The 14,460-nt window shown below is 36.3% G+C and overlaps 1 protein-coding gene across 1 annotated transcript in view; it reads right to left on the reverse strand.

The window, feature by feature from the left end:
- The window catches only part of PARG (poly(ADP-ribose) glycohydrolase), a 60,059-nt gene that overhangs the window by 41,996 nt on the left and 3,603 nt on the right, over window positions 1-14,460 (reverse strand). Inside the window, exons 3-8 of the mRNA XM_054382586.1 lie at window positions 12,090-13,073; window positions 10,317-10,319; window positions 9,465-9,648; window positions 8,202-8,324; window positions 7,290-7,373; window positions 5,981-6,055 (exon numbers count right to left, since the gene is read on the reverse strand). Coding sequence (XP_054238561.1) covers window positions 5,981-6,055; window positions 7,290-7,373; window positions 8,202-8,324; window positions 9,465-9,648; window positions 10,317-10,319; window positions 12,090-13,073 — 1,453 coding nt within the window. The remainder of the gene's footprint in view (window positions 1-5,980; window positions 6,056-7,289; window positions 7,374-8,201; window positions 8,325-9,464; window positions 9,649-10,316; window positions 10,320-12,089; window positions 13,074-14,460) is intronic.

A 14,460-nucleotide genomic window follows, 5' to 3' on the forward strand; every position in this document is an offset into this window, starting at 1 on the left:
TAAATTATTTACTTATTTATCTTGCATATCATATACATTGGTAAATTTATGCATTTGTAAATTACATCTATGGATGTATTTGAAAAAGGTATGATGTTATGGCAAGTAGACACTTGCATATAAAAGCAGACAGCAAGCCTCACAACCTGACTGGACTTCTAAAAGAATCTAGCATACAGAACTAAGATCATCATTGAAGTTTTAACAGAAAAAAAATAGGGAGAAGTGGGACTCCTTTTCTACTCCTGTTTCAAAAGTAATTCCAGCTGCACTTTTCAAGACAAACATTTTTAATAGTCTATGTTCTCTATCATGTAAAACTATAATTAAAGGGTGAATAAAAATAGCAATATATTCATTCAGTTTTATAACCCATCTTGTTTTCTTGCTACATAGTTTTTTATCAGACTTTAGAATAAGCTGAGATTTGTGCCATTAAAAAAAAACCCAAAGCTGCTAATAGCTAGTTTGGAGGCTAAAGTCAGTGAAATCATGCTTGATTGGAGAAGGAAAAAAAAGGGGAACAGATAAAGTGGTCTGGTACGTTCTTCCTTTTCCTTCATGCTGAGGGCTCTTCTTGGCAATTAAGTACAGAGAGGAGAAGAGAGTGGTTTCTTTTTATTTAAGGAGTATTATCACATTTCTTAGAACTTCATTGAAAAAAAAATCAATTTCACAACTTCTTTCATAAAAGAAAAGGAATCAACAGCAAATATGCAGATTTTGGACTGCTTCAAAGAGCTTTCCCAAAAGATAAAAAGACCACAAGAAGTCCATAAACAGGCACTACAGACATACACATGCTTTTTCTTACACTAAATCTAACAGTTGGTAACCAAGCACTACACAGTGGAGAATGAATGTCTTTGTAAAGATACTGATAGCATATCCCCTTTAAGCCTCCCTACTTTAAACAAGCAGGCACCAAGCATTTAAAATGCTGCAGAGAGCCTGGGGAAAACAAAAAACCCCAAACCACCAGAACACCAAACCAAATCTCAAAAGGCACAAGTGTCTTCAAGTGATGTTCATTTATAATGTCAAATTACTGTTATTTTTTTGTTCTCCTGAAAGACGCTAGCTTACAGATCTCCATACCTCCGTCAGCAATGTCTCACACTGGCACCACACCCCAATGGTGCCTGTGTGACAAAGCCGCTTCCACCTTCTACCTCAACCCAGCAAGTCATAATAATGCAAAAACGGACAAAGGCTCATGGAAGTTCGTCAACAAAAGATGCTTAGAAAAACCTAGTGGCAAAAAAAGCAAGTCACCAGCAGTACTTCCAGACAATGCTATTTTACTTGCAGTAATCAGTCTCAAAAAACTTCTAGTCCACCAGTGTCTGCATAGATGTCAACAGGATCTTTCTATCAGCAATTTCTGACAATCAAAGTTTGGTTTTAAAGCCATAGTATTCTCTACATCCCCTGACAGGAGCTCCACAGCCTTTTATTCAGTATCTAAATTAGTAATCACTTTTTGCCTCCTTAGCTGCTTGGAACACTCATCTGGGTGTCCCTTAACTCTTGTACAAGAAGAATGAAGTCATGTCCTCTTCATCCTCTCTTACACTGGTTTTGAACGTCACTGTTATGCCCATTTCTCAAATGAAAAGATGAAACAGTCTTAGCTTATTCAGACTTTTCTCCTATGAAAACTAGGACATACCTTTGCATTATTTCTGACTCCTCTCATTGTACCTTCTCTATTTAACAAACTCTCCACCAAGATGATCAAGCTCTAACAGTCCAGATAAACATAAAAATATTTATGGATACAACGTGAACATCTGCAAGATGTATTATGATCCATTTTTCAGATGACTCACAGAAGCTGAGAGACAACCACTGCCTATGCCACACAAATTTACCTAAACTCCAACCTTCAGCTTATGCTCCTTAAGAGATCAATCAAACGTTATGTCTCAACTATTTGTAATTTCCATTACATGACTGAACTCTAGAGATAACAATTTCTCTTGTAGCGATATATCCAAGTACTGGATTTAATCCTTTTCAGCACTAAATAGCATACGGACATTATATCACAAACTTTTGAAACAAGTATTTAGGGAATTTAAAATGCTAACAGTTCTGTACACTTGAGTCCCTCTCTTTCTGCTTTGCATATAAAAACAGAAAAAAAAAATCAGCAAGAGCAGTTAAAAATCAGATGACTAGATACTTTTCTTTTACTTGCAAGAACTGAAAAAGCATATGAAAATTATTCCTTTGTTTTCTGACACTAAAATGATGAAAATGCTGTAGCTCTCCAGATTTCAAAGGTCTTCAGAAGGCTAAAATTAAACTACATGAGAAATAAAAGCACCTGTTGTTGTTTCATTGCCTGCAGAGTTCCTTTTTATCACTGTGTCTGTGCGATACGTATTTTTTCAATAAATGTTATTAACTTAAATATTTCTGCTGAATCTCACAGGCTTTAGATTGGGCTAAACAACTCAGTTCGATACAGTTCTGATTTTAATGACAGAGGTTCTATATCATGAAGGTTCCTAAAGCTTCACAACATAAATCCTGCTGACTTAAGCTCTTGTATACTACGCAACTAAACCCGAGTTTAGAAGTATTGCCTTTAAAGAAAGTTGTGCACTGCTTATACAAGGTCGTTTTTAGACATGAACATCCCCCTCTGCTCTTGAAAGGGCAGGACAGACACAAGGGTTAAGAGGAAGAGGTCATAAAAAAACATTACAAAGAGTTACACTTACGCTCTAAGAGATTTTAAAACTTTGCAATAAAAACAAGGCATGTCCAGAACAAGCAGACGCGATTTAATGTAGCAGATTGTGCGACTGCCTTAAAAGATAAAGTCCTACTTTTCCCTTTAAAAAAAGTTGCTGCTGTTGGAGATTAGTCTAAGACATAAGCCTTGAATGACTTATTTCATGCACTTGGGAAAACAAAATAATTTGGCCTTGCCTAGAAGTGGAAGAGCAAATCTACAAGAAAGAAAAATAAGAACTACTACAGCATGGAGCATTGTTGATCAAAAGCATGTAATAAATTCCCAACCTATCATCATTCATGTAAATAAAACTCATCTACAGACAGCTCCATTTGCTGCAGTTACCTCATGTTTCTTTTGCTGCTTGTTTATTCTTTGCTGTCTGACTTATAGGCAAGTTCTGAGAAAAGATGCATTGTGGAACAGATGACTTTCAAGTGACAAGAATTTTGCAAGTAAGAAGAAAAATGTTATCAGTAATAATTTTCATCCACCAGGAACAACTTGAATAAATCCTGAGCCTGTTTGCCAATATTAACACAGATGGCAAAACAAATCAATGGAACAGTATGGAAATTGCACAGAGGACAACAAAACTGTTAGTCTGAAGCAAGTAAGCCATGGAGAGCTTTATGCACATTATTGACGGGTGCTAAGAAATTTTTAAAAGAAATTAAAAAGTTCAAGCTCCCAGATTTACTTCACTGTACAAACAGGACTTCCACACATTAACTGGCATTAGAAAGAACCTTTTGAAAATAGCATGGGGGCTCCCTCTTCTGACAACACTGTAGAAACAGTGGACAAACTGTAGAAATGGTCAGCCTGTGTGTATCAGGGTACGTTGTTTTGGGAAAATAAACTTAGATCCAAGAAACAGGTAATTAATGTTATTACAAGCAAATTAATTTGAATCTTCCAAATAGGATTTAAAAATAATGCATTTTTTGAACTACGCAACTTTGGAAGGAAACTACCTAAAACAGGAACCACAACATAAGACTGAAAGCATTTAAAATACTGATAAGGTGAACTGTGTGCAAAACGAGAAGGTAAAATAACAATGGTACTTTGTAATTTACCAAGCACAGACTTACTGAAGTAATACCTTAATGCAGAGGTCTTACATGAATCAGTAAAATAGACACCATTAGATTTGTGGGTGCTGCTTCTAAATCAGACCACAGAATTCCTGTTTAAGAATGTATTGGAAGTCAATAGTGCTCAATAATATAGTCTATGATACTCATATCTATTTTAATATCTTTCATTTAATACATTATTTGTGACTATTTCTCCCCCTCTGCTGAGCTGCTGCCCCTCCCCCTTGGGGTGATTACTGAAGTCAGATTTCCTTTCAACCAACCCTCTCAACTCCTGCTAAGCAAATGTCACACAACACAGTTCTCTTCCCCCAAAACTATAACAAGAAAACACACAAGCCAGTGACGAGCTCTTAACCATTAATTCCCAAATACTGTTACTTCAAAAGGTATACTTCACTACAGCTAGCATATTTAGCCCATTTCCACAGAGGAACTCAACCTTAAGGTTCAGTCCACAGCTGCTCACTTCAGCAGACTGCTTAAGCACTCTTTGAAAAGAGGTATCTTGTTAATGTACAGAACTTGAAGAGTTCACATACCCTTTAATAAAAATAAAGATTTAAACCTCTCTGCAAACTGTACCCTCTCCACATGTTCTGTTCACTAAATTAAATATATTCAATACACAAAACCAGGGTAAGATTTTGTTCCTGTGGTCTATAAGAAGCCACTGTCTTACAGTGCTTCACTATCCCTTACTTAATATAATGCTGCACACTCTTCAGCTTTCTCTAAAGCCCACATTTTGAAAAAGCTTTCCTCCCTTCACCTAGGAACCTCACAAAAAATCATTTCCAGAAATTGCTTTTTCACTCTCAGTGAAAGATTCATGCCCAATACACTGTTCCTCTCTTACAAACTTTCAGATGCACAGTATGAATGCACCAGGATAAGCTCAGTTCCATTTGTAGCAATACAGGTGCTAATCTAGTTCATTCATGGGTCATATTTTTAAACAGTTTGCTTACATTTTAAAACATTCTAATGATTTAAATATGTATTCTTAAATAACACAGCATTTAACAGTTAACAGGCTGAGTTAATTTTGGCTAGTACAAGAGGAGAAAAGAGGCCAAATGTCCACAGTCCCTATGATCCAGCCATGACAACCTGAAAAACAGAGACCCCCATGGACAAGAGGAGGAAGCACTAAACTGACAAAGGGCGAACACAGCAGCTCTCATGGCTAACAAATATGATACTAGCAGTATTTTTACAGAAACCTTCTGTAAGCAATAAATATACTGTGTTGCATGCAGAACAATCCTGTAAAATAGCAGTCCCTACATGCAACAGAAACAGGCGTTAGAAAGAAGAGTTCTTCAGATGACATGAATTAAGCGGACATCTATTTTAAACATACATAGCTAACAATATTAACTTCAAAACAAATTTAGTTTTCACCAAACCTTAATACAGCTTAGCAAGCCCCTCCCAAGAAAACAACTGCATGTGTTTTAAAAGCACTTCTGAGTTGGTTAAAGAAAAATACAACATCTCATTTAATCTCCCATACTGATTTAATTAGCATAGTTTCCAGACATCATTCAGGATATACATTAACAATAGTCCAACTTGTGTTTGCCACCTACTATTAATTTTTCTTTGTCATCCTCCTCCAAGAAGGTAACATGCAGACATATAAACCACCCTTTCAACGACTCTACAGTTTAAATTCACTATCGCAGCATACAGCTAAACCTTACTGGTAGACCAGCAAACCATAATCTATACAAACACAACTATAACATAAAATCAACATTGTTTGAAAAGGCAAAAAAAGAGCAACATACAAAAACAAAACAAAACAAAACAAAAACAACCAAGAAACCACTATAGTGGAAATATTAATTTATTCATAAATCCGACTATTTTAAAACAGGAAAATGCATTTCACAACTTCAGTAACCTTAGCTGCTACTGAAGTACTCATATCACCTGCTTAGGTTTAAAATAAATCCAGTTTATAAACTATAATTTTAGCTGAAGTACCAGTCCACATAGATGATGATTGCAAAACTCTTACTATTGAAAAGGGAAATAAAGCCAAAAGCATTCAGTCATAGGGACAAAGTAGTCACTTCTGGTTTACTTTTCTTCATATTTTAAAATCAACCTGGTTTACCTTTTCACAGAAGTCAGTAAGAGCAGTGAAGTCCCATTTCTTGGAATAAGCAATGTTGTATCTCAGTATAGCCTCCTAGAGAAAGAGCAAAACAAAATAAAGCCTAGAGATACTTATTAAAAGAAGAAAAACATTTAAATGAAACTCCCTTTTTGAAGGAACAGTACCATCTAGTGGCTAAAAACCTGTCACAGAGCTTACCAAAAGCCAAACAACTTGTGTTAATATAGTGTAATTTCATGATACTGAATCCTGTATTTTAGGTTTAGCATTGAGTAAGCTTTAGTCTACAAGTTTTTCCTCTTAGCCCAAAACAATATAAGGCATGTTTGGATCTGCCTATAACAACATAAACATTCCCCACCTCATGCTTGCTCTCTTTGAAAACACTAAAAAAAATCCCACAAACCCCAAAAAAGCAGACCCTTGGCAATACAGTTTTACCAGTTTACAAACTTTAAGAACCACAACATAATCAAGCGGTTCACAATCACAGCCTTCACAATGACAAGTACCTTGAAAAAACTCTCAAGAAAAAAAAAATAACAAATATAATAGCATTATCAAGGGAAGTTGTATTATTCATTCAAGGGAAGCACTATTTATTCATTCAGTTTATCCAGATTTTGCATCCACCTCCTTCCCTGCCTTTAAGGTACAATCTAAATTCCATTATTCTCCATAAAAATAATAGTAGAAATTCTAAGCTGCTCCAAATCACAACTCATGAAAAGCCAGTGAGATCTATGAGTTACTGACAGAGCATTAGTTTCCAAAATTCACAGACTCTTGTCAGCAGTTTGAACTGCTGCAATTTTAGTGGAGTATACTGGTGTGAACAGCTACTGTTTTCAGTTCTCTCACCTGTACATGACCTTCCCATTTGGTTACAGGAAAAGCCTACATGCTACATTTACTACAGTCTATTAGATACTGCTTGACACACATGGGTTTATGTGGAGAGAATTTTAAAAATAGATAATAAATTCAGTGGTAATACTTAAAACTTGTTACCTAAGAACCTTAACTCATTAGGGAATCTGCTGAACAGCTCAGATTTTTAAAAAAATTTTGTAAGTGACCAAACAAATAGGACTAAGCCAGAATCACGAACAGGACACAGAGAACCCTGTTCCTGGAGACATTCAAGATCAGATTCGACATGGCCCTGGGCAGCCTGATCTAGTTGGAGGTGTCTGGGCTCACTGCAGGAGAGCTGGACAAGATGACCTTTGAGGGTCCATTCCAACCCAATGCAATCTGTTAATCTGTGTATTCTACAGACTTGATTTCAAACTGACAAGCTTACCTTCAAATCATGTGAGCAAGTAAATTTATTCAGTAAGGCAGTTTGGATTAGTTCCCATCTACTTCCAGCAGTTCTATCTCCATTCTTTAAAACAAAAGCCCAAAACAAAGCCAGATTTCAGTTATTCAAAACTGAAAGACATATTTACTAATAATTGTTTTCTTTGCCACTTGTATTTAAAATAAAATTTTCCTTATTTGTAAAGTTCTTTAAAAGTAAAGCAAATATTTGGGGTAACTTTTAAGTATTTCTGCAATTTCTAATCCATTCAATTGGCAACAAAGATCTCATCAATTCTTTATCTCTGCAATGTCCATTAAATTCCTTCTATACTGTATCTGTTAAATTGACAACTGAAAAGACTAAGAAGCTGTAAAAATTCTCTGCTCCAGATTCAAGCCCAGTTATCATCATTATACAGTCTTCACTACACAAACACTTGCTTGTTTTATTCATCACAATACGAAGTATTTCAATACATATCTTCAGGCAAGTCTCAAGCAGTGATAAAAAAATACCACATCAACAAATCATGCAGGCTGAATGCTAACCTCTCCACCACCATTTTTCAGCCAAACAGCTGAAATATACCTCAAACTATCAGCAACACCAGGCAGAATATTACAATCAGAATGTGGTTAAAATTTTATTCACATCTGTTGGCATCTCAAATTGCTCCAGGGAAAAAAAAAAAAAATCTAAGTACAGAAACATATACACCATAAAATCAACGGCTGGATAGATTACTATAGAAAAAAAAAAATCTGCCTGAATCCAGCTTTTCAGACCAAGTATGCTAATCTATTGGAGTTTTCAATTCCATACACACCATTTGCTCAATAAGCAAATACAGCAAAGTGAAAACTCATCAGCATGTAAAGAAATTTTGTTACACACTAAATACTTTCTTACCTCATCCTCTATAGGGTATAAATTTTGTTCTGAGCAGGGCATTTTAACATGTTTGTTGTCCCATAAATCTTTGTAATGAGATGGAAAGGGTTTAGGCACATCTCCTTCCCTCAGAAGATCTACCTGCAATACAGGGGTGGGAAGTATAGAGAGAAGAGGGAAAGCTCAGACTACTTTCAGGTTTCTAAATGGAAGAAATAGAAAGTAAGCAAAAACATAAGTTTAAAAACAACTCTCATCTACAGTCACCGTTTTGGGAAAAGCAAAAAGTGGTTTTATATGCACATGACATATATTCAGTTAGAAAAAAAAATCCATCTGTTATTCTTCTGCTCCTGAACACCACCTTATCACTGGACCTCTTGAAACACACTGAAATAAAGCTAATAAATGCAATTATTGTCTAATTATCAGCTAAATACTTCCTCATTGATACATTTAAATATCTATATAGTTTCATTCAAGTATTTTCAAAATGCAGTTTCAAATCTAACCATAATCATGTGCAGAAGGAGCACTTTTTAACCTAATACTGAAAAGGATGAGAGGTCATTCCAGATATAGCACAACTGCAAATTTACTCCATGGAATATCAGAAAGGTAAAAATAAATTACATGATATTCTTAAAGACTCAGTGTGCTACAGAGCCTTCCAAAAGCATTAATTCCCTCAGAGCTTCCATTTAAATGTGTTTTGATTTTGTTTGCAATATACCCACAACCCTACAGGTTTCTGGTCACATGTTTTATTTTAACAATAATTGGACTGCATACCACTCTAAACAATGAAAGGCACATAGAACAGATTTGATCTAAAATGCGGTGGCATAACTGTTGGAAACTCTTCTTCATATCTTTGAATATTTTGAGCCTTTTATATACCTTGAACCCAAACCAGAATAATGATAAAATGAAAATATAACATTAATAAGCTGAAGTACAAATTTTACCTGCGGATATATTTAAATTCCCAGTTTACAACAAGGAAGTGCACACATACCTATGCAGAAGAAAATTACTTGTACCTAACAGGCTAGAGGCAGTAAAACCATAATTACATTTCTTCTGGATCTTAATATCCTAATTCTGTGCATCAGAAATGTCACTTTTCAGGAAAATTACTTGCCCCAGTCTGTTCACAAGGAATAGCAAAGAAAGATTTCCACAACCTGCTAATACTATGAGACCAATATTTGGCATTTTGTATTATTAAACAATTAAGCATAAAATTCAATTTCAGGTAACAGACTGAAATTCTCATACTCTGATGGTTACTGTGTGATTGGCTGAGGGTCGTAGGTGAGGAAGACGGGCCCCACACATTGGCATTCTTCTCATCTCTTCAATTGGTGTCCCAAACCATTTCTTGTTAGTTGGAAGAGGAGGTGGCATGTATTTAGGAATCTTCCTTCCCGTCCTCTGAGGTTTGTATTCACATTTTTCTTTTCTGTTGTTAAAAAAAAAAAAACCAAACAAACATTGAAACACCGTATTTCCACTGAAAGACCTCACAGACATATACATGAACTTTACATTTTTCAAGAGTTTATTTGCTGGCCCCAGCTGTGACCCCAGGCTAAAGCTTTATTTGGGGGAAACCCCCCACAACAACCACCTCCTCCTCCGCAACACATGCAAATACTCCATATCTACCCAAAACCACTCTTCCCTGTAGGTTTACAAACACCTTCACAGAACTGCAATATGGTAGCAGTTTTCCCTCTGCAGAGCCATGATTTCCCAATATGATCTGTTTATCAAGAGACAGGACACAGACTCATTGGTGTACATTTGTCAAGATACCCTTTACAACCCCTTCTCAGCTGTTAAAAAAACAAATGTGTGCATGCACAGATGCATATAGCTCTTCTTTAAACTAACAAAAAAAACAAACACCAAAAAACAACATACTTCTTAACCATCCTTTCTCAGTAAGGTTGCATTTTTCATGTCAGGCATACCATACTTGCAAGTAAAAATTTTTCAAGTATCAAAAAAACGCAAAACAAACACTTGCAGATTTCAAGCATATGCAAGAGTAGACAAATTACTTCTCTTTAATGATCAAAGATATTTGCATAGATGTGAGATGTTACAGGGAAGAAAAATCTGAACCTGCTGTATTTTTCATGTAATGTACTGTATGTTTCTCATTCAAGAGGAAGTTCTCAGAGTAAAATGCAAAACAAGTTAAAAGCCTACACTTTGAGATACTCTTTAGACCTGTGAATTCTCCTTTGCAAACTTACTCTGTCCTTGGATCAAAGATGCTGTCCAACCTGTTCACTGTGTCTATGCATATGCCAGTACCTTCAGACTGGAGGCAGACAGTACCTCCAAACCAGCCCACGACAGACAAATGATGTAGAGCCACATCAGAATGACACTGTGTACAGACCCACTGTGCTCATTTGAGAGCCAAAGGATAACTCTGGCACAGCATTACTGATGACTGAAACCTGTTTGACACACTGTTGCTGCCTTCCCCCCAAGTTAAGATCTGAGCCACTTTATTATCTGCTGTAGACCCGGTCTAATGAAAACCAAGAGGAAAGCTTTAAGATTTTTTAATCGCCCCCTTAAGCACTATAGACAATATCACTATTTCACATGGTACTGAGACTTACAACCTTCACATTATCTTGTTTTAGGTCCCAAAAAGAAAAGAACAAATCTCTCTACAGCTTCATACTCTACCTTGCTAATTACTCTGTAAAGCATTGCTAGGATTTCCATCTATCCATGCAGCTACACTTTTGCATATTTCCTTTCTCAAGTATGGATTTATCATAACACGATGCTCCAGCACTGACAAACACAAGCCTCAACCTCTGATGCTTTGCTACAACAGCAATTCATTTACATTGGTGAAAAGAACATTCCTTAAAGCCATCATTTTAAACTAACATAGCAAAATCTTAATGCACCTCTTTTATCAGAGCTATCTTTTTCTGTTTTCTAAATCCAACTAAGCCTACTTAACTCAAGATTTCTCAAATGCAAGCTCACACCACTAGTTAGCTACCCTCCATTGCCCTCTTAATTTCCTTGAAAAGCATGGGTTGTGCTGCTCCTCACACCCAGAAAGGACCTCCCAGTAAAGATCTGCAAAACTAGTTTGTTGCCCTAATTTAAGGGCTTCAGTCTACTCAGATAATTGCTTATTACACCAGCACATACAGTTGTCTTGTTTTGCTCTTGACTCACTTTCTCAGCTCCCACTGAAATCTAAGCTCTTCAGAGATTATCCTTTTGTCCTTACACAACACCTAGCATGTGGAGTCAGGCTCGGGGGTCCTACTTCCATTGCTCTGGTATGTAATCACTAGGAGAATCCTCCTCTCTCACAAGAGAGAATAAAGCCACAAAAAAAAAAGCCTAAAACAAGAAATTCAAAAACACTTCTATAACTGTTTTCAAAAATGAAATTTTTCATGTCTGTTTCAATTGAAGCGTTACTAGCACTGATGCTTCAACAAAACAGATCCAGTATTTCTGACAGATAAAACTAGAAAAATCACAGTAATACCAGTTTCCTCAAGTATTCTCAATGAATGCTAAAGCTACAGTCTATAAAGCAGTCCTGTACCACCACTCATTTCCAAGCATCAAAAATCCCAGGGTTCTAAAATCACTTCTTGGATAAAATCAACTTCCTACAATGCCTTTAATTCCCAGTTTTTAAAAACGTTGCACTGAACAAGAACATCCTTAAAAAAATACAAATAATCCCATTAAAAATAAGCTACTTCAAGTTTACATGAAAGTTGGGTTTGTGTCATAACATACATTTTGCAAAACTCTTTATATAATCCAGTCTCCAAAGGGCTATCAAGGAGGAAATTTTCAAGCATGAAAACACAGACGGAAAGGCAGACAGAATGCTACCTTTTGTCCTCAACTTTCGGTATCCTCATGAAGTGAGAAGTGATTTTAGAGTCTCTCTTCACACTCTGTTTTGCACCTTTGCATTCTAATAACGGAGCAGGAGAGATCCCAGGTGGCTTTGGATGCAGACCATCCTCTTTAATAGAATTATCTATTCCATCACAGCTTTCACAGCCTTTAGCAGAAAATCGTGACTTTCTAGACTCCAGTTCAGCATCCCCATACTGAATTCTGAAAGATTTGTTTATGGACTTTGACATACTAATCTCGTCTCGCTCATCAAGAAATGGACTTGTTTCTTCATCAGCTTCTGACCCATGACAGCTGTTTTTAGAATTATCTACATCCATTGGTGACTCTGGTTCACTTTCTTTCTCAAAAGCAGGTGAATCCCCTGAACTGCTCTGGCATTTGCCCAGTTTCCCACAATCTCCAAGATCTGATATACAAGCATCACAACCAGTGTCTGAAAGTGGACTTTCTGGAACTACATCCCCTTCCTCTTTTTCACCCATTAAACAGACAGAACCACAAGTCTTCAGCTTCTGTGAATTGCATGAACCTGCCTGTCCATCTGTCTTGGTGTCTTTTGAAGAAAGTTTTGTATTTCCCATTTTCAAAGACTGTCCTGATGATAATTTCCTCTGAGTCCAAATGTCACTGCTTTCTTCACAGCCTCTCTGAGCCTGCTTGCCAGTTTTGTGCATCTGATCAACGTTAGCGTTTTCAAAGAAGTCTCCAGACTGCATACCATCCACAGGCTCTGTCTCTGAGATCTGATCTTTGTCCTCAGACTCCCAGTTATGCTTGCTGCCTGTCTGAGGCAAATTTACATACTTTGTACCGACTTCCACAGATATTTCTGAATAATTTTGCTGAGAAATATTCTCTAGCTTTTTCACATCGTGCTCACAACAGGTCTCTTTTTTAATGGAGGTCATCTTGGGATTTGCTTCAGTGTAGTTGTTAATTTTGCTGTGTGAGCTGTGGAAGAGAAGCAAGGGAGTTAGTTGCATTAGCTCCAAATGAAATCTCTGTGTGCATATATATGTAAATAAGAAAAAGGAATTGTTATAAACATACAACACAAGATACAAAATTTTATCCATTATACTCTGTAAATGAGCACTACATGGTCAGGATCAACAAGTTCTACTGCACTGGGGAACGTAGCTCAGTAATAACCTATTTCCACTTAAAGGGTCCAAAAGATGATGAATCAATTGCTTACATCAGAAATCTATTCCATTGATCCTTACTTTCAAACTTAAACAGTATTAAGCTATTATTTAGTTATTTTTCCAGATGAAAAACATTAGAAGTCCTGCTAAAGTTGTCCTTAAATTTCATTCTAACCAGCTAAAAACAGTGAGGAAGTAAATCAGTGGTTTTGTAGTCATTCCCTCAGAGGCCATTCCAAATTCATCCTTCAAAGGAGAACGTTGTAGTCCATAGTCTCAAAAGCATCCTATTACTTCCTTACTTCCATAAACAGTAATTCCCTTCATGAAGGGTAACAGATCCTCTTCTAAAAGAGCACTCTGGATGAGGAAATAGCATTTACTGCTACAGAACAAAATATTTTAAAAAATAAATAAAATAAAAAAGAAATACAGGGCCTTAGAACAACAGATGAAAGCTTAGAACTTCACCCAAAGGATGATTATTTGAAAATAAAAGGATTTTAGAGGGTTTATGCTATGATAATTTAAATTCCCATCTATGCAGTTGTCCCATTCTGAAAATTTTGATGTGGAAAAACAGAAATTACCACTGCCATCCCAATAAACAACTGTTTAAAAGAATTGACAACATCTGTTGTCACCTTAAGATGAGCAATCAAATCTAACACAAAGAGAGTGTTCAGATTCAAATACAATAAAATTGTGATGCTAGCTAGAATAGAATGGCACACAAAGTGATCATACAACTAACCTACTGCTTCAAACTTATTAGGCTGTAATCCACCAGCAAGGCTAGAAGAGGGCATAGAAAAGCAATACTCTAAAGGGAAACTTAAACCAAATCATTCCCTCCTTAAGCACCCTCTTAGCATCTCAGCCTTACTGCAACCTGTCAGCCTGTAATCATGTCCTGTGTACTTCTGCACCAATCATTATCACAAATTTTCCTAGTTATTTTAGCTCTGCTATGGATTTCAATTTCTATTTATTAACAAACACCAATGAAATATAAACCAGTACATTTACAATTTCCATTACAGAAAAGTAATGTCCAGTAATCCTCACCACCAGACAGTTAAACTCTTACGAGTTTTATTTCAATGCTGCCTTGCAAACTTGCTCCTGACAGACCATGTTAACGGAAAACATAAAATTTTACCTGGTGCTATTCAGCAATAAAAATTCTA

The sequence above is a fragment of the Indicator indicator genome, chromosome 7, assembly GCF_027791375.1.
Source record: "Indicator indicator isolate 239-I01 chromosome 7, UM_Iind_1.1, whole genome shotgun sequence".
NCBI lineage: Eukaryota > Metazoa > Chordata > Aves > Piciformes > Indicatoridae > Indicator > Indicator indicator.